Source organism: Bombina bombina, chromosome 5 (genome assembly GCF_027579735.1).
Source record: "Bombina bombina isolate aBomBom1 chromosome 5, aBomBom1.pri, whole genome shotgun sequence".
In the NCBI taxonomy this organism is placed as follows: Eukaryota; Metazoa; Chordata; class Amphibia; order Anura; family Bombinatoridae; genus Bombina; species Bombina bombina.
In genome coordinates, this window is record NC_069503.1 from 837343327 (window position 1) to 837365388 (window position 22062).

The 22062-nt window shown below is 38.3% G+C and overlaps 1 protein-coding gene across 2 annotated transcripts in view; it reads left to right on the top strand.

Moving 5' to 3' along the window:
- COLEC12 (collectin subfamily member 12) overlaps positions 1-22062 on the top strand; it is a 254612-nt gene that overhangs the window by 203656 nt on the left and 28894 nt on the right. For both annotated transcript variants that reach the window (XM_053714964.1, XM_053714965.1), the window contains exon 7: positions 8266-8402. In XM_053714964.1, coding sequence (XP_053570939.1) covers positions 8266-8402 — 137 coding nt within the window. The remainder of the gene's footprint in view (positions 1-8265; positions 8403-22062) is intronic.

Genomic DNA, 22062 nt, shown 5'->3' on the forward strand with positions numbered 1-22062 from the left:
GTATTGGGATCCAAGAGTAAGAACATTCACTAATGCTTCATCTAATAATTGATATGAATGATTGAAGGATTTGAATATCCACTAATACATGAGTCCAAACAGTTTAAATCAGATGTGTTTTCAATTATTAAAAGGGAGTGGCCTCTCTATCTCTCTTTGCCAACAATTGTATGTCACAATCACCAAAAAATATCAAATAAGCCAGTGTTTCTCAACTCTATTTCTTAAGTACCCCTAACAGGCCAGATTTTCATGATATTTTAACTACAGCACATGTGAAATAATCAGCTAATGGGTGAGAGCAGGTTAGTAACTATGGTTACTGATCATCTGATTAGTAACTGTCAAAATGCACTAAGATAAGAGGTGGCCTTCAGGGGCTTAGAAAAGTAGCAAATGAGCCTACCTAGATTTAGCTTTTAGTAACTAATAGTACCACATTAATGCTTCCATTTGAAATTTCCATCCCACGTCAATTTCCTACACATTTGGTGATTATGGCCTTTTCTTGCCTATATGGACTAGATATTTTTTTAACTGCTAACTCATATATTTGAGCAGCTTTGTAGACATTCACCATTTATTATGTTCATACATATGTTATCCAAGTGGACTGCTTGTTTCTATAAGCTAGAACTTAATTGCAGATCTCTGGGACACTTCTATACTTCCTGTGTCATGTGATAATTGTCCACTGACACTCAGGACATGATTCAGTTTTTACTAGAAGAAGAAAAAAAAGATTTAATTTTGATAAGGTCCTTAGGAGATTAGTTTACTGTACACTTTGTTTTCCCTTCAGAATAAAGAAAACTATTTTTTTATTTTAATTAAAGTACAATACTTTTTTTGAAAAGATATAATATAATAAAATATTACTGTGTTGCCTGAGAATTGTTTGAATCAACTTTTCCTGTTATTCTGTTCTGGAACTTGAATAAGTTTTGTGTTAGCTACATCGTGTTTAATTATATTGTAGTATTCCAGCAGTTACATCTATAGCTGGACATTACTATGATCTCATTTTATTTGTGTTCAAGGTTTATTAAAATAATGAATTGAGCTGTATTTTATTCAACATTTTGTTAAACAGGGAAAATATTGCATTTATCAATTTGTGAGCTGAGCATGCACACTAAAAAAAACATGTAAAAAATATATAATCACACAAGACAAGCAGTTTGGAAGAAGCCAAATGTATTTTCAAGAGGTCAAGGTCTTGAAATAACAAAGTCTAAAAAATATGCTCAAAATTGGTTTTTGATACAAATTATTGGTGGGATGTATGCAGTGCCCTGGAAAACCTTGCAAAAAACCTTGTGAATAAATTTGTACAACTTTTCTTGTGGTTTGGAAAAGACCCTGATGCAGTTATGTCAGATATAATTAAAAACAAAGACCAATAAATAGGAATGTCTGGTAATATACACTATATGGCCAAACATATGTGGACATGCCAACTAATTATTGACTTCAGGTGTTTTAAAGGGACACTGAACCCAAATTTTTTCTTTCGTGATTTGATAGAGCATGAGATTTTAACCTTTTAATTTACTCATATTATCAAATTTTCTTCATTCTCTTGGTATCTTTATTTGAAATGCAAGAATGTAAGTTTAGATGCCGGCCCATTTTTGGTTAGCAACCTGGGTTGTTCTTGCTGATTGGTGGATAAATTCACCCAGCAATAAAAAAGTGCTGTCCAGAGTACTGAACCAAAAAAAAAAAAAAAAAAAAAAAAAAAAAAAAAAAAAAAAAGCTTAGATGCCTTCTTTTTCAAATAAAGATAGCAAGAGAACAAAGACAAAATGATAATAGGAGTAAACTAGAAAGTTGATTAAAATTCCATGCTCTGACTGAATCACGAAAGAAAGAAATTGGGTTCAGTGTCCCTTTAACCACAATGGTTGTTAGCAGGTGCATATAATCCAGCACATAGCCATGAAATCTCCTTAGACAAACATTGGCAGTATGGTGGTTCTTACTCAAGAGCTCAGTGACTTTAAACGTGGCACTGTCATAGGATGCCACCTTTGCCACAAGTCAGTTTCTAAAATGTCTAACCTACTAGATCTGCCTAGGTCAAATGTAAGTGCTATTATTGTGTAGTAGAAGCATCTAGGAGCAACAACAGCCCAACCACAATGTGGTAGACAACACAAACTCACATAGTGGGGCTGCCAAGTGCTGAAGTACATAAAAAAATGCCTATTACATTTTACATCACTCACTACAGAGTTACAAACTACCTCTGGAAGCAACATCAGCACAAGATCTGTGCATAGGGAACTTCATGCAATGGGTTTCCATGGGTAAGCATCTGTACACAAGCCTCACATCAACATGTGCAATGCTAAGAGTTGGCTGAATTGGTGTAAAGCATGTGAGCGATGAACACTTAACACTTCACAATCTGGCAGTCTAATGGAAGAATCTGGATGCCAGGAGAACGCCACCTACACTAATGCATAGTGAATGCATACAGTAAAGTTTGGTGGAGGAGGGACAATGGTCTGAAGCTGTCTTCAGGGTTTTGACTAGGCCCCTTAGATCCAGAGACATCTTAATGCTACAGGATACAAAAACATTGTAGAGAATTAAGTGCTTCCAACATTGTGGGGAAAGGCCTTTCTTGCTCCAGCATGACTGTGCCCCTGTGCAAAATGTGAGGTCCATAAAGACATGGTTCTAAAAGCTGGGTGCGGAGGCTAATCAGGAGCATCTTATTGGTTGTTGGCACTAAATAATAGCAATACATTCACTAAATTGGATCTCAAGTGAAATACCAGCAGTAACTGTATTTGTTGTGGCTTCATTTTTGTATCAAGCACAGATCTAGCCTTTTGCTGATAAATATATAACAACTTTCTACTGATATGCCAAAAAATAAGTAATTCTACAAAAATACCTTATATAATATACAATAAATAAAAAATACTACTTTCATAATTTACAATAGCTTTAGATATAATTACTATATCAATATAAGAAATACTTGTCACATGGTTTTTGGTTTTAGTAAAAAGCTGATACATTTTTGTTATTTCATGGTATTTAGTTTTTTTAATTACTTTTTGCGTGCAGTATAAAGAGTATTTTTTTTACATATTGCACACCCATAACATTAAACAAACCCCTTTTTGGATCCCTATTTTACCTATGCTTGCTACCTTTGTCTCTCAATACAAAATATATCCTCCAACTACAGTCCTCTACCACTGGTAACATTTCTTTTCTGCATCTTGTACTGGCGATATGAAGACCGGGGCTTAGATCCTACACATTGTATACTTTGAAAGTTGAACGATAGACCATGCTGTACACTGAGGGCTAGATTACAAGCGGAGTGCTAAATTATTGCTCTCCAACAAACGGTCAAATTTGCCTGTTTGCTGGAGCACGATAATTAACCAGCCATTACTAGTGGCTGGTTATTGCTACCGCGAGCTCGCAGTACTAATTAGCGCTCTGTAAATTAACCAGAGGTCAGACTTCTTGTTAATTTTCTAAAAGTGACCCAAATTCCCTCAAAATAGAGGGCATTATAGTTATTTTATTTTAATAAAATCTAGCATTTATTTTTTATAAAAAATAACTGCACTAGGCAGTTTTGGGGCTTTAAAGTTGGCTAAAATGTGCTGTTTACATTGCGGTCTATGGGAACTGTGTGTTCCCGTAGAGTAGACCGCAATGTAAATATGTATGTATATGATTATATACATATATATTTATGTGTTAATATGTGTATATACACATATTAACACATAAATATATATGTATATAAGCATATATATTTAAAAATACTGCCCATCGCTGTGCTACTTACCCCCTTCGCTGCATGAGGTTCTGATGCCATAGATGACGACATCAGGGCAAGGCTCCCATAGGAGCCTATGCAGTAGCGGACCTACTCAACACTTTAGTATTTTATTTTTTTGGGCCCCCCAAAGGTAACTTAGTAGTAAGCAACAGTAATAATATACATGCTGCTCTGTATAATGATTTTAAGGATAGATGGATAGATGGACCTGCATTCTGCACTAATAAAATGATCCTATTTATCAGAATTATACACATTCTGCACATGCCTATGTATAGACTGGCTTCTATGGGCCCCCCAGTAATTGGTCCCTGGTGCAACTGCACCTGCTGCACCAATGGTAGTTCCGCCCCTGAGCCTATGGGAGTGCGCTTTCTTGAATGCAATGCTTCCTAGCAATGCGAATGTAAGCCCGCGTTCACATTGCGCTTAACTTGTAATACCAGCGCACACAAGTGATATCTACTGCTCCACTTGTAATCTAGCCCTGAATTTTCTAAACAAGAATCCTTATACAGTTGAACATAATCATCAGTCAGACACATATTCTTTAAAACTTATTTCCGTGCAATTTGGCAGTTTTGTGTGTATCCTCAGTGACTAGAAATGCTAAAAAATGTAAGTATATGGATTGATTATTTAGGGGAAAAACATGCAGTGGTTGAAATATAAAGATTCATAAGATACTTTAGTCCTACTTTCTCTGCTTTAAAGGAGCAGAAAAGTCAAAATTAACTTTCATGATTCAGATAAAACATAATTTTAAGAGACTTTCAAATTCACTACTATTTTCAAATGTACTTTGTTCTGTTGGTATCAGTTGTTGAAAAAGAATATGTATATATCTTACACTACTGGAAACTTGCTTGTGATTGGTGTCTGCACACATTTGTCCCTTGTGATTGGCTCACTAGATGTGCTTAGATAGCTAAATTAAAATAATCCTGGAATCAATCCAGAAAAATAAGGGGACCAAAACACACCCTGTTGGATCCCTGCTAGCACAAACCTGGGCACCTGTTGGATTCCTGCTAGCACAAACCTGGGCACTTTTAGTTACGAGTAAAGTAACATTGTATTCGCTGTACACAACGTAATGGGGATAATCACCCTGGATACCATTTTGACAAGTATTATTTGTCTAATTGTTTGTTATTTTTGGCATTTAGCAATATCACTATGGGAAGAGGGTGCTTTTGTGTTTATGTATTTTAATGTTTTTAAGATGTCTATTTTTTAATCACTTTATTAAAGGTTATGTTTTATAATCCCCCTCCTCTCCTTATATAGTATATAGTGTGAACACGATAGTACCACAACCCCTGTAACTCATTTATAAGTGTGCTACTTTTTGCCTCTTTTCTGTCCCTCATAGTTTTTGTGCTTGGAGATAGCTCCTAGTAGTGCGTTGCTGCTCAGTCAGCAAAGGATAACAAGAGATTGAAGCAAAATTGGTAATAGAAGTAAATTGGAAAGTTGTTTAAATTGCATGCTCTATATGAATCACAAAAGAAAATGTGTGGTTTCATGTTCCTTTAATGTCACCTACTGTCCCAGTCTGGGACCGCAACTCTCTTATCATTTTATGAAGCCTGATCCCATTGGCCCTGTATTTTCGTGCTTTGCTTTGTTCCTTTACCATTTTTTATTCTTTTGTTGTAATTTAGAATATCAAAGTATACTCACAGTGACTTACAATATATAACTTCAGCCAATACAGCTCTTGTGTCACTGTCGACTGTGCAGAACTATAGAAGCTGAATCTACATATTGTAAGGGGGTGCACACTTTAGTTGTATCTGATTTAGTAATTATATGATCTACATTTTATTATGGATGATATTATGATCCAATGCTGCTTTAGATCCCCCAGATAAAATTGCCCTAATAACTATGATAAACAGATGATATAGATTATCTGATGTAAGTATCCTATATGACATTATATGATGTAGTCTGGAATCAAATTAACAGCTACAGACAGGAATAAAGTTTATTATTGAAATAAATATGAAAATTAAGTTGTTGTTTTTTTGTAAATTTCTCTCTTCTACTAACTCAATACATTATAAAAGGAAACAGAAAATGTTCATCCTCTACAATGATTGGCCACAATGATTTTCTATTTTTGACAGAATTTTTTTTTTTTTTACATTTTAGAAATACTATTTTTCAACAAAAATACATACCATACATATAAACACATCTTGCCTGAACAGTGCTTCCCCTAGGTACAATTTGTTGCTTTGGCTTTGACAAGTACCAGTTTCTGCCTGAAAAAAACATGGTGCAATGATGCACTGGTGTTACAGTACACAGAAGTGGTCATTGCAAATAAAATATGGAGGTAAAAAATGCTGATTAGAAAGTAAAATATTTGGGTACATGGGGAACAGATTAGCCTCATCTTCTCTATTAATTATTTATCTTATCTCTACCACTCTTCTTGCTTAAAGGGACAGTCTACACCATCATTTTTATTGTTTTAAAAGATAGATAATCCCTTTATTACCCATTTCCCAGTTTTGCATAACCAACACAGTTATAATAATATACTTTTAACCTCTGTGATTATCTTGTATCTAAGCCTCTGCAAACTGCCCCTTTTTTCAGTTCTTTTGACAGACTTGCAGTCTAGGCAATCAGTGCCTGCTCCCAGATAACTTCTTGTGCACAAGCACAGTGTTATCTATATGAAATACGTGAACTAACACCCTCTAGTGGTGAAAAACTGTTAAAATGCAATCTGAAAGAGGTGGGCTTCAAGGTCTAAGAAATTAGCATATGAACCTCCTAGGTTAAGCTTTCAACTAAGAATATCAAGAGAACAAAGCAAAATTGGTGATAAAAGTAAATTGGAAATGACATGCTCTATCTGAATCATGAAAGTTTATTTTGGCCTAGACTGCCCCTTTAAATATAGCATAGGACACTACTAGGTGCTACTAGGGCTGCTGGCACCTTTAGGGTTTGGAGGTGCTACAGTCATTAATGGAAGGACATTGCACCCCCTGCGCATCCATAGAACCACCACTAACTATACAGACAAAGAAAAACATCATATAGTATTAAAATGTCCTGAATCCCACTTATCCATAAGTTAAGAAGAATATTGTTATGAGAAGTTTATTTACTAACAATTTTTATCTTGGTCAGTTTGAAGGTTTAGAGTAGGCAGGACAAATCTTATATAGAAAATAGGTCTAAATTAAAGGACCAGTAAATACAGTAGATTTGCATAATCAACAAGTGTATGATAACAAGACAATGCAATAGCAATTAGGGCTAGATTATACAAACTTCGCTAGATCAAACCTAGTTTTTCTCGCCAACTCTCTCAGGGGCTGCCCTGGTTGAATGATTGTAAAAAAGTGCATTCCCTGTGAGTGGCGAGATGGCTGCTATTGAAAAAAATGGAGCTCGCTGAATATTGACACTTCGCTCCTTAGAGCAAAGTTAGCAGTGAGAAGGGAGCGCACTTTAAAAATGTAATCCTGCAGCCAATATAAATCACATTACGCTGCTTTCTGAGTGTTTTTCTATTTAGGTTATAATTATTTGTAGTGTTTTGAGAAAAGCTCGCCACTTTTTAGTTGGCTAGAAAAAACTGTGAGCTCTGCAGTGAGAAAATCTTTACAGAATTACGCTGAAATTAGAGAGACATTTTCATATACGCCCATGGAATGCCCATGTTCAGCACATTTTGCTTTGCATTTTGTATTTATAAGTATAAATTTTGGTGTATTTTTTGCACATCCAGTGTATTAAAATTACGATTTACACTGTGCATATTTAATACGATTTATTCCTGTGTAAATTACATACAAATTTTACGTTTTTGTTAAAATACGATTTTTGGTGAAGAATGTTGTTACAATTTTTGATGCACCTTAACAATACAATTTTTCCCTGTTTATTTTTGTGTTAATAGTTCAATTATTTGCTTTGTATGATGTTTAAAATACTAATTTTATTGCGCACTTTTCATACAAAAATGCAGTATACGCCCCTTAGCGAGACACCCTGTTTTCAGAGTAAAAAGTGGCTTTAGATCATTCCACCAGGGAATAGAAGGACTGGAGAGCATTCTTTAATAATCTCGCCAGCCCAGAGAGTTTTCAATTATCAACCCCGTAGTCTGAACTTTAAATGAGTAATAGATTTTTCTCTGACAAATTTTAAAGTTATGTTTATTTCCACTCCCTTTGTATCATGTGACAGCCATCAGCCAATCACAAATGCACATACGTATATTCTGTGAATTCTTGCACATGCTCAGTAGAAGATGGTGACTCAAAAAGTGTAAATATAAAAATACAGTGCACATTTGTTAATGGAAGTAATTTGGAAGGTTGTTTAAAATCACATGCTCTATCTGAATCATGAAAGGTTAATTCTGACTTCCTTTAAAAGTATTATTATATCCTTTATTTATTTTGTTTCAGGTTGTCCGGTAGAGTGGAAGAACTTCACAAATAAATGTTACTACTTCTCTATTGGAAAGGATATATTTGATGATGCCAAACTTTTCTGTGAAGAAAAAGGATCCATGTTAGTTGTGATTGAAACTAAGGAAGAGCAAGTAAGTTTACAAAATATTTATAGTTCATTTTTCTCTAGAATGTATAATGATAGCTGAAAGCCATCGGCTGCTTATAGGACCCTTCAGTTATTGCTAATCAGTAACCTAACCAATCAGGAAAATAGAATAAAGGGAGACAAATGTGCAACAAGGTAAAAAGAGGAGACAGATGGCGTTTGTGGGAGGCCATTCAAGGAGAAATGAAACAGCTCAATGAAGTAAGGTCTAGACAGTGCAAATTGTAAAGAGACAGGTAGTACAACTGAAGAAGTGGAATGGAAGAAAGCAAGAGTGGGCAAGGTAAGTAAAGGAAGGTACAAACCAGAGGGAAATATGAACAAAAACAGTGTTCTCCACAGAAAATGTTGCCAGCCAGGTGGCCTTATGAAGTAGCCGGGTTGTGAACAGTGTAATACTTTCTAATATTATAACATGTTCTGCTATCCAAATCACAAATTAATTGCATAATTTAACACACATTTATTTAATGACAATGTGTGCAATAAATATTTAAACAAGTTTAATATTAGCTAATTTTAGCTTATTATTGGCTGAAATTTTAGTCTGTAGTCAGTGAAATCAGCCTGGTTGTGCAGTTGCACCCATTAAAAAGTTCCTGGGGAGAACACTGAAAGAGAAGATAAATACATGTAGAGATAGTAAGAGATGGATAATATACATTCAGTACAGCAATGATTCAGCCATGCAAGGTACAGGGGAAAAGGCAAGGTACAGGGATATTGATAAAACAAGTGTGACAGCTGGTAATACAGAGGGATATTGAAAAAATTAAAGCAAAGAAGGCAGGCAGGGAGAGAGAGAGGAGAGACTGTGAGAGCATATTTCAATACACCAGTGGTGGCTGGTCCATTGGGGCAGTGAGGGCAGTGCCCCTCTAAATGTCCCCAAATATCCTATTATTATTATGTTTTTCTTGATTTTATTTTCACTCGCTTAATTATTGTTTTTTTTAAGGTAGTGCAATTTTATTTTAATGTTTGGGGTTTTCTAGATGGAATAATCCATCCTTAAAATACCACCTTAAAAACACCTTTTACATAGGTTAGTCAAGTCTTATGGTTTCCACTCTTCTATTCATCTAATGAATGATTTAAGTTACACAAGATTCAAATTTTAATAAACAGTTTAACAATGTCAGTCATTGCTAATATTTACAAAGAATATATATTTCTTAGGACGCAATTAGGCTAAGATTGATCAAATTTAGTAAAAATGCACTGAAAACTTATGAATAGTTTATCAGAGCAAATCAATTATAACTTGCTTTTTAATATAGATATGAACATCAAATACTCTGCGCTCCGCCGCCCACTTCAAAAGTAAACTTTTCTGTGAGCTAACGGTTTGAATTGTTGTCCAATCAGCTCTCTCCCCATATGGCACTTTTGTTATAGCTATAGCGCTGATTGGACAACAATTCATCTTTTAGCTCACAGAAAAATTGACTTTTAAAGTGGGCAGCGGAGTGCGGGGTATTTGAATTTCATAGCTACATTAAAAAGTAAGTTAAACCGCATCTTCATTACAACTGATAAATAAAACACCATCTAAAATATCACTAACAGTCCAGATCTGATTTTAAAAAGGGAAGAGTTTACTATAACTTTAAGTAATATTATTAAAAGAATCAGTTTGTATTTTAACAGTTAAAAAATAGATGCATAAACTGACTTATTTGTTTAGGTGTCTACCGCTCTGGGTGCCCAAATCCGTTCTACTACAGTTTCAAAGTAAATGTACTAGATACATATGGCAAGGTAAACCCCCTAGGATAGCCCATAAAATTCTCCAATACCCCAGACTGCATGGGGGAGTGGCCTCCCCTTCCATAACCCTATACTTTGAGGCAGCAATGTTAACTCATATTTCACAATGGGGCGTTAGTAATTCTAACAGCAAGTGGAGGGCACTAGAGCAGGCCTCGCTACCTTGCCATGTAGTTTTGAAAGACCTTATATGGACCCCCCCACATTGTAGGAGGACTTTAGCCATAGACAACCCTATCATCAAAGAATGCCTAGTCACTTGGGAACAGATTAGACACTATAAACACATAGCCCCTCACCCTTCCCCTATCACATCCATTCCCGGTCTTCTCACAGGACTTCCTGACTCGCATGCATCCACGTGGGCGTGACTAGGCATAGTTAGGGTTGTGGACATGTGGTCAACCAGTCAGTTAGACTCAATTATTACACTAGACCAACTTAAAGATACGGCCCCGATTCCACCCTTTCTAGTTGGGGGTTCCGGCCCTCTTCATCACTTCAACTTACCTTATGGGAGGCTAGATAGAAGCAAGGAGTTCGGCTAGGGAAACCCATGTCCATTCATTACAATTTAATGGAAGGAGCTGTGCCAGAAGAGAAAGCCCCCCACATTCTAAAGTGGGAACAAAAACTTAGTATATCTATTCCCACTAGAGAATGGCAACATACACTCCTATTCACAAAAAAGACACTTCACTGTGTCACTATTTACAAAACGTACTTCAAACTCCTCACACACTGGTACTATGTCCCGGCCAGATTAGCTAATCTGTTCCCCTCAACTATGCCTAAATGCTGGAGGAACTGTAATCAGGTAGGAAACATGACACAGATTAAACCTCTCTGGAACACCTGTTTCTCCTTGTTGTCCAGAATGGGAATTGCTTTACTTAGAGTCCCTGAGATGGCCCTACTTCATGTAGGAGTATGTAAATTGCCCAAGTATCAAGGATACCTATGTATTTATCTTTTCTCCGCGATAAAGCTTTCCATAGCTGGATCTTGGAAAAAAGTGAACCCTCCTACCTGGCCAGATATAGTTAAACTTATGGCATACATGTATTCGATGGAGAAGAATATATTTTTCTCCACTGAAAAGGCAGACTTATTTGAAATTATTTGGGCTAAATGGAAATCCAGGTTTAACACCTGCTGGCATCCGAGTCTAGATACATAAGAAGCACCTTAACCAGTTTACCTGGAGCCTTCCACGCCCCTATGCCCCTATATAAGCAGAGTGCTCTTTTTCTCAACTTTCCCAGGTTGCTCTAGATAAAAAGTAGGACGATACTCCTCCTCTATTCCCGATCCTCCCTTCCCCCCTCTTAATTATTGCAAAATGACATATTTTGCTCTCTTTGTTTTATTCTTATATTTTCAGTTTTCTTTTCTTAACATTATATGGCAAGGTTATTGACTTGACCCAGGTGTGCGTTAAACTTGTATTTTTTCTTGTTTGTAAGTCTCTATGACTTGTGGAGCGCCGTGAGGTGCATTTCTGTTTATTTTTATGAAAACCAAATAAAATATTTTCACACAAAAAAAAATAGATACATTTGAAGGGTTGAAAAAAAATAATTTTATAAGATATAAAATTAAATCTATCAAATGTTCTTAATTTCTTTCTAATGACACGGTGAGTCCACGGATCATCTCTAATTACTATTGGAGAAAAAGAGCACCACAGCAAAGAGCACCACAGCAAAGCGGTTAAAGGGATCCTAAACCCAAAACATTTCTTCAATGATTCCGATAGAGAATACAATTTTAAACAACATTCCAATTTACTTCTATTATCTAATTTGCTTCATTCTTTAGATATCCTTTGTTAAAGAAATAGGAATGCACATGGGTGAGCCAATCAGACGAGGCATCTATGTGCAGCAACCAATCAGCAGTTATAGAGCCTATCTAGGTATGCTTTTCAGCAAAGTATATCAAGAGAATGAAGTAAATTAGACAATAGAAGTAAATTAGAAATGGCATGCTCTTTCTAAATCATGAAAGAAAAAAATTGGGTTTAATGTCCCTTTAAGTATCACCTCCCTTCCCTCCAACCCCAGTCATTCTCTTTGCCTTGGTTAAAAGCAAGGAGGTGGTAAAGTTTAGGTGTCTGAAAGAAGATTCTTCAATCAAGATTTTATTATTTTAAAGCAGAGCAAGTTTGTTCTGCTGCTTCTTGGGGTTTAGCCGTAGTCCATGACAGTCTCTTCAGTAGAGCAGTGGTGGCTTTTAAGAAATTGGGAACTTGTGGGGTATAATCCTCACTGCACCTCACAAATAGTTGTTGCTGCCCTATCCTGAAAGCCTGATTAGGATTATTCAGTCTTTCCTAATTTTCCCACGGGTCCATGTGAGGGAGATGACCTCTCATACCAAGTGAGCTGCCCTGCGCCCAGGCAGATTGATCTTCAGGTAAGTGCCTAGTTTTATTTTCTTGGAATGGAGAATATGGCACTTTATCAGTTAACTCTGTTTTTGGGACGTTAAGCACTAATAATCCTATTTGGGATTAATAGGATTTAAGTAGACAGTGTATGCAGGCACTGGGTATGTAAAATCTTTTGGAGAGGCTCAGATTTTGTTAATTCGTTCCAGTTTAATTCCGGACTTTGTGGGACAGAGTCAGTGTGTTTTTCTTTGTGAAAAGGCTCAGGCATTGATAGTAATGGCGGCCGGTCACTTTTCTAGTTAGGAACGCCCACGAATAGGAAGGGCTGTGTCTCTGCTTAAAGGAAGAGTGTTTATTTTGTAGTCGTTTTGAACAGCTAGATTTTGAGTCCAGATTGTAGTCAAAGTTTAATCAGGTTCCCAGGAGGACAGGTAGGCACCTCAGCAAGGAGTGCTGAGGTTAGGGGGCAGTCTGAGGTTTATAGGGAACTGCTGCTTGGCGGTAGTTAAAGAACATAGGAAAATTATTTTTACTTTTACATTTTAAAGTGACAGTAACGTTTTTTTGTGTTATTATTTTTCAAACCTAAATAAAGCAGTTGGGTTTATTTTGTTTAAACATTGGGTAAAGATGGACCAAGAGGCCCTGCAAAACGTTACATGTAGCTTGTGTTTTGACTCTAATGTGGAAGCCCCAATCACTTTTTGTTCCTCATGTATTTAAAGAATATTACATTACAGAGATAGACTTTTTGAATCCGAGCCATCATTAGCTAGGGCGGATGCTGTTCAGGGGTCCCTTGTTCAAGATATGCTGCAGCTTTCTCCTCAAGTGTCCCAAACTTTATTGTCTACACATGCAGTGCCCTGCACTTCCTCTCACACTCTGGTTAGAGTTACGTTGCAAGACACTGCTACCCACATATCTTCTGCTGTAACTGATGTGCTGTCTGATTTCCCATGCTGCAGGGAAAGCACAAGAGAAACTCTAAGGAATCAGTGAGTAAGGTTTCTGAAACAGTTGTGGCTAGTTCGAATGTTCCTTCCCAGAAGTCTGAGGAGGAAGATACTTCAGAAGCATCTGAGGGTGAAGTCTTCTTCTGATGCTGAAGTTGTATCCTTCAGGTTTAAGCTAGATCACCTCCGGTTGTTACTTAAAGAGGTTTTGGCCAACTTGGACGACTCTGACATGACTGTCGTTGTCAACCCTAAGAAGTCTAGTAAGTTAAACAAATACTTTGACGTTCCTTCTGCGGTGGAGGTTTTTCCGGTACCAGACCGGGCTACAGAGATTATTGCTCGGGAATGGGAGAGACCTGGTATTCCTTTTTCTCCATACCCAATTTTTAAGTAGATGTTTCCAATAGCTGACTCTATCAAGGAGTCTTGGCAGACAGTCCCCAAGGTGGAAGGGGCAATTTCCACTTTGACTAAGAGAACTACTATTCCCATAGAGGATAGCTGTTCCTTTAAGGATCCTATGGATAAGAATTTGGAAGGGTTCCTTAAAAAGATGTATGTACACCAGGGTTTACAATGGCAACCTGCAGTGTGTATTGCTACCGTCACCAGTGCGGCGGCATACTGGTTTGATGCGTTGTCTGAATCTAGTCAGACAGATACTCCCCTTGAGGAGATCCAGGATAGGATCAAGGCTCTTAAGTTGGCCAATTCCTTTATTACGGATGCTTCTCTACAAATTATTAAGTTGGGAGCAAAGATTTCTGGTTTTGCAGTACTGGCCTGCAGAGCTTTATGGTTGAAATCCTGGTCTGCGGATGTGTTGTCTAAGTCTAAGCTTTTGACGATTCCCTACAAGAGTAGGACCTTGTTTGGGCTGGGCTTGGCTGAAATTATTTCAGACATTACGGGAGGAAAGGGTAATTTCCTCCCTCAGGATAAGAGGAATAAGCAGAAGGGACGTCAGAGTAACTGTCATTCCTTTCGAAACTTCAAGGGTAAAGCTTCCTCTCCCTCTGCCAAGCAGGAACAGTCCAAGCCTTCCTGAAGGTCCAACCAGTCTTGGAACAAGGGAAAGCAATCTAAGAAGCCTGTTAGTGACTCAAAGTCAGCATGAAGGGTCTGCCCCCGATCCGGGACCGGATCTTGTTGGGGGGAAGACTTTCTTTCTTCGCTCAGGCCTGGGTTCGGGATGTGCCGGATCCCTGGGTGGTGGACATCGTGTCCCAGGGATACAAACTAGAGTTCAAAACTTTTACTCCCAGGGGCAGGTTTCTGCTCTCAAGATTATCTCTAGACCAGATAAAAAGAGAAGCATTCTTACACTGTGTCCGGGACCTTTCCGACCTAGGAGTGATAGTTCCTGTTCCAATGCAGGAACAGGGTCTGGGATTCTACTCCAATCTGTTTGTGGTTCCCAAAAAAACATAATTTATGTAAGAACTTACCTGATAAATTCATTTCTTTCATATTAACAAGAGTCCATGAGCTAGTGACGTATGGGATATACATTCCTACCAGGAGGGGCAAAGTTTCCCAAACCTCAAAATGCCTATAAATACACCCCTCACCACACCCACAAATCAGTTTAACAAATAGCCAAGAAGTGGGGTGATAAGAAAAAAGTGCGAAGCATAAATATAAGGAATTGGAATAATTGTGCTTTATACAAAAAAATCATAACCACCACAAAAAAGGGTGGGCCTCATGGACTCTTGCTAATATGAAAGAAATTAATTTATCAGGTAAGTTCTTACATAAATTATGTTTTCTTTCATGTAATTAGCAAGAGTCCATGAGCTAGTGACGTATGGGATAATGACTACCCAAGATGTGGATCTTCCACGCAAGAGTCACTAGAGAGGGAGGGATAAAATAAAGACAGCCAATTCCGCTGAAAATAATCCACACCCAAAACAAAGTTTAAATCTTATAATGAAAAAAACTGAAATTATAAGCAGAAGAATCAAACTGAAACAGCTGCCTGAAGTACTTTTCTACCAAAAACTGCTTCAGAAGAAGAAAACACATAAAAATGGTAGAATTTAGTAAAAGTATGCAAAGAAGACCAAGTTGCTGCTTTGCAAATCTGATCAACCGAAGCTTCATTCCTAAACGCCCAGGAAGTAGAAACTGACCTAGTAGAATGAGCTGTAATCCTTTGAGGCGGAGTTTTACCCGACTCAACATAAGCATGATGAATTAAAGATTTCAACCAAGATGCCAAAGAAATGGCAGAAGCCTTCTGACCTTTCCTAGAACCGGAAAAGATAACAAATAGACTAGAAGTCTTTCGGAAATTCTTAGTAGCTTCAACATAATATTTCAAAGCTCTAACTACATCCAAAGAATGCAATGATTTCTCCTTAGAATTCTTAGGATTAGGACATAATGAAGGAACCACAATTTCTCTACTAATGTTGTTAGAATTCACAACCTTAGGTAAAAATTTAAAAGAAGTTCGCAACACCGCCTTATCCTGATGAAAAATCAGAAAAGGAGACTCACAAGAAAGAGCAGATAATTCAGAAACTCTTCTGGCAGAAGAGATGGCCAAAAGGAACAAAACTTTCCAAGAAAGTAATTTAATGTCCAAAGAATGCATAGGTTCAAACGGAGGAGCTTGAAGAGCCCCCAGAACCAAATTCAAACTCCAAGGAGGAGAAATTGACTTAATGACAGGTTTTATACGAACCAAAGCTTGTACAAAACAATGAATATCAGGAAGATTAGCAATCTTTCTGTGAAAAAGAACAGAAAGAGCAGAGATTTGTCCTTTCAAGGAACTTGCAGACAAACCTTTATCCAAACCATCCTGAAGAAACTGTAAAATTCTCGGAATTCTAAAAGAATGCCAGGAAAAATGATGAGAAAGACACCAAGAAAAATAAGTCTTCCAGACTCTATAATATATCTCCCTAGATACGGATTTACGAGCCTGTAACATAGTATTAATCACAGAGTCAGAGAAACCTCTTTGACTAAGAATCAAGCGTTCAATCTCCATACCTTTAAATTTAAGGATTTGAGATCCTGATGGAAAAAAGGACAGAAGGTCTGGTCGTAGCGGAAGAGTCCACGGATGGCAAGAGGCCATCCGGACAAGATCCGCATACCAAAACCTGTGAGGCCATGCTGGAGCCACCAGCAGAACAAACGAGCATTCCTTCAGAATCTTGGAGATTACTCTTGGAAGAAGAACTAGAGGCGGAAAGATATAGGCAGGATGATACTTCCAAGGAAGTGACAACGCATCCACTGCTTCCGCTTGAGGATCCCTGGATCTGGACAGATACCTGGGAAGTTTCTTGTTTAGATGAGAAGCCATCAGATCTATTTCTGGAAGACCCCACATTTGAACAATCTGAAGAAATACCTCTGGGTGAAGAGACCATTCGCCCGGATGTAACGTTTGGCGACTGAGATAATCCGCTTCCCAATTGTCTATACCTGGGATATGAACCGCAGAAACTAGACAGGAGCTGGATTCCACCCATACCAGAATTCGAGATACTTCTTTCATAGCCAGAGGACTGTGAGTCCCTCCTTGATGATTGATGTATGCCACAGTTATGACATTGTCTGTCTGAAAACAAATGAACGATTCTCTCTTTAGAAGAGTTCCAAAATATTGATCGGTAATCTCACCTCCTGAGATTCCCAAACCCCTTGTGCTGTCAGAGACCCCCACACAGCTCCCCAACCTGTAAGACTTGCATCTGTTGAAATTACAGTCCAGGTCGGAAGAACAAAAGAAGCCCCCTGAACTAAACGATGGTGATCTGTCCACCACGTCAGAGAGTGTCGTACAATCGGTTTTAAAGATGTTAATTGAGATATCTTTGTGTAATCCCTGCACCACTGGTTCAGCATACAGAGCTGAAGAGGCCGCATGTGAAAACGAGCAAAGGGGATCGCGTCCGATGCAGCAGTCATAAGACCTAGAATTTCCATGCATAAGGCTACCGAAGGGAATGATTGTGACTGAAGGTTTCGACAAGCTGATATCAATTTTAGACGTCTCTTGTCTGTCAAAGATAGAGTCATGGACACTGAATCTATCTGGAAACCTAAAAAGGTTACCTGTGTCTGAGGAATCAATGAACTTTTTGGTAAATTGATCCTCCAACCATGATGTTGAAGAAACAACACAAGTCGATTCATATGAGATTCTGCTAAATGTGAAGACTGAGCAAGTACCAAGATATCGTCCAAATAAGGAAATACCACAATACCCTGTTCTCTGATTACAGACAGAAGGGCACCGAGAACCTTCGTAAAAATTCTTGGAGCTGTAGCTAGGCCAAACGGCAGAGCCACAAACTGGTAATGCTTGTCTAGGAAAGAGAATCTCAGAAACTGATAGTGATCTGGATGAATCGGAATATGCAGATATGCATCCTATAAATCTATTGTAGACATATAATGCCCTTGCTGAACAAAAGGCAGGATAGTCCTTACAGTTACCATTTTGAATGTTGGTATCCTTACATAACGATTCAATATTTTTAGATCCAGAACTGGTCTGAAGGAATTCTCCTTCTTTGGTACAATGAAGAGATTTGAATAAAACCCCAGTCCCTGTTCCAGAACTGGAACTGGCATAATTACTCCAGCCAACTCTAGATCTGAAACACATTTCAGAAATGCTTGAGCCTTCGCTGGATTTACTGGGACACGGGAAAGAAAAAATCTCTTTGCAGGAGGCCTTATCTTGAAGCCAATTTTGTACCCTTCTGAAACAATGTTCTGAATCCAAAGATTGTGAACGGAATTGATCCAAATTTCTTTGAAAAAACGTAATCTGCCCCCTACCAGCTGAGCTGGAATGAGGGCCGCACCTTCATGTGGACTTAGGAGCTGGCTTTGATTTTCTAAAAGGCTTGGATTTATTCCAGACTGGAGATGGTTTCCAAACTGATACCGCTCCTGAGGATGAAGGATCAGGTTTTTGTTCCTTGTTGTGACGAAAGGAACGAAAACGATTATTAGACCTAAATTTACCTTTCGATTTTTTATCCTGTGGTAAAAAAGTTCCTTTCCCTCCAGTAACAGTTGAGATAATAGAATCCAACTGAGAACCAAACAATTTATTACCCTGGAAAGAAAGGGAAAGCAGAGTAGACTTAGAAGACATATCAGCATTCCAAGTTTTAAGCCATAAAGCTCTTCTAGCTAAAATAGCTAGAGACATATACCTGACATCAACTCTAATGATATCAAAGATGGCATCAAAAATAAAATTATTAGCATGTTGAAGAAGAATAATAATTCTATGAGAATTATGATCTGTTACTTGTTGCGCTAAAGCTTCTAACCAAAAAGTTGAAGCTGCAGCAACATCCGCTAAAGATATAGCAGGTCTAAGAAGATTACCTGAACACAAGTAAGCTTTTCTTAGAAAGGATTCAATTTTCCTATCTAAAGGATCCTTAAAGGAAGTACCATCTGCCGTAGGAATAGTAGTACGCTTAGCAAGAGTAGAGACAGCCCCATCAACCTTAGGGATTTTGTCCCAAAACTCTAATCTGTCAGATGGCACAGGATATAATTGCTTAAAACGTTTAGAAGGAGTAAATGAATTACCCAAATTATTCCATTCCCTGGAAATGACTTCAGAAATAGCACTAGGGACAGGAAAAACTTCTGGAATAACTACAGGAGATTTAAAAACCTTATCTAAACGTTTAGATTTAGTATCAAGAGGACCAGAATCCTCAATTTCTAATGCAATTAGGACTTCTTTAAGTAAAGAACGAATAAATTCCATTTTAAATAAATATGAAGATTTATCAGCATCAACCTCTGAGACAGAATCCTCTGAACCAGAAGAACCATTATCAGAATCAGAATGATGATGTTCATTTAAAAATTCATCTGAAAAATTAGAAGTTTTAAAAGACTTTTTACGTTTACTAGAAGGAGGAATAACAGACATAGCCTTCTTAATGGATTTAGAAACAAAATCTCTTATGTTATCAGGAACACTCTGAGTATTAGATGTTGACGGAACAGCAACAGGTAATGTAACAGTACTAAAGGAAATATTATCTGCATTAACAAGTTTGTCATGACAAACAGTACAAACAACAGCTGGAGGAACAGATACCATAAGTTTACAGCAGATACACTTAGCTTTGGTAGCTCCAGCACCAGGCAGCGATTTTCCAGAAGTATCTTCTGACTCAGTTTCAACGTGGGACATCTTTCAATATTTAATAGAAAAAACAACATATAAAGCAAAATTGATCAAATTCCTTAAATGACAGTTTCAGGAATGGGAAAAAATGCCAGTGAACAAGCTTCTAGCAACCAGAAGCAATAAATAATGAGACTTAAATAATGTGGAGACAATAGTGACGCCCATATTTTTTTAGCGGCAAAAATGACGGCCACATTATTTGGCGCCTAAATGCTTTTGGCGCCAAAAATGACGCCACATCCGGAACGCCGACACTTTTGGCGCAAAAGAACGTCAAAAATGATGCAACTTCCGGCGACACGTATGACGCCGGAAACAGAAAAAAAAAATTTGCGCCAAAAAAGTCCGCGCCAAGAATGACGCAATAAAATGAAGCATTTTCAGCCCCCGCGAGCCTAACAGCCCACAGGGAAAAAGTCAAATTTTAAGGTAAGAAAAAAATTATTTATTCATATGCATTATCCCAAATATGAAACTGACTGTCTGAAATAAGGAATGTTGAACATCCTGAGTCAAGGCAAATAAATGTTTGAATACATATATTTAGAACTTTATAAAAAAGTTCCCAACCATTGCTTAGAGTGTCACAGAAAATAAGACTTACTTACCCCAGGACACTCATCTACATGTTGTAGAAAGCCAAACCAGTACTGAAACGAAAATCAGCAGAGGTAATGGTATATAAATAAGAGTATATCGTCGATCTGAAAAGGGAGGTAAGAGATGAATCTCTACGACCGATAACAGAGAGCCTATGAAATAGACCCCGTAGAAGGAGATCATTGAATTCAAATAGGCAATACTCTCCTCACATCCCTCTGACATTCACTGCACGCTGAGAGGAAAACCGGGCTCCAACCTGCTGCGGAGCGCATATCAACGTAGAATCTAGCACAAACTTACTTCACCACCTCCATAGGAGGCAAAGTTTGTAAAACTGATTTGTGGGTGTGGTGAGGGGTGTATTTATAGGCATTTTGAGGTTTGGGAAACTTTGCCCCTCCTGGTAGGAATGTATATCCCATACGTCACTAGCTCATGGACTCTTGCTAATTACATGAAAGAAATAGTGAACTTTCAGACCAATTTTAGATCTCAAAAGTCTAAACAAGTTCCTCAGAGTACCGTCCTTCAAGATGGAAACTATTCGTTCCATTCTTCCATTGGTTCAAGAGGGTCAATTCATGACAACAGTAGATGTAAAGAATGCGTACCTACATGTTCCCATCCACAGGGATCATCACAAGTTTCTGAGGTTTGCCTTTCTAGACAAACACTTCCAGTTCGTGGCTCTTCCATTTGGCCTTGCCACAGCTCCCAGAATTTTCTCAAAGGTCCTGGGAGCCCTGCTGGCGGTGCTCCGTTTGTGGGGCATTGCAATGGTGACTTATCTGGATGACATTCTGGTCCAGGCGCCATCTTTTCAACAAGCAAACTCCCACACAGAGATGTTGTTATCTTTTCTGCGTTCTCACGGATGGAAGGTGAATTTGGGAAAGAGTTCCTTGATACCAGCTACAAGAGTAGTGTTCTTGGGAACCATAATAGATTCCTGATCAATGAAAATATTTCTGACAGAGGTCAGAAAGACAAAGATTTTTGACTCTTGTCTTGCCCTTCAGTCCTCTCCTCGGCCATCAGTGGCCCAATGTATGGAGGTAATTGGTCTGATGGTAGGTGCCATGGACATCATTCCGTTTGCCCGGTTCCATCTCAGACCTCTGCAGTTATGCATGCTCATTCAATGGAACGGGGATTATGCGGATCTGTTTCCGCGTTTACATCTGGATCAGGTGACAAGAGACTCTCTTCCTTGGTGGTTATCTCAGGACCTTCCTGGGTGATTGTGACCATGGATGCCAGCCTGTTGGGATGGGGAGCAGTCTGGGGCTCGCTAAAGGCTCAGGGGATATGGACTCGGGAGGAGTCAGATCTTCCCAAAAACATCCTAGAGCTGAATGCAATCTTCAATGCTCTTCTGGCCTGGCCTCAGTTAGCTTCAGCCCGGTTTATCAGGTTCCAGTCAGAAAACATAACTTCAGTGGCTTACGTCAACCATCAGGGAGGAACTCTGAACTCTTTGGCCATGACAGAGGTATCCAGGATTATCCAGTGGGAGGAGACCCACAACTGCTGTCTATCTGCGATCCACATTCCAGGAGTGTACAATTGGGAAGCGGATTTTCTGAGCAGACAGTCTTTTCACTCGGGGGAGTGGAAACTCCATCCGGAGGTGTTTTCCAACTTGATTCTCAAATGGGGACAGCCAGAGCTTGATCTCAGGGCATCTCAACAGAATGCCAAGCTCCCGAGGTAC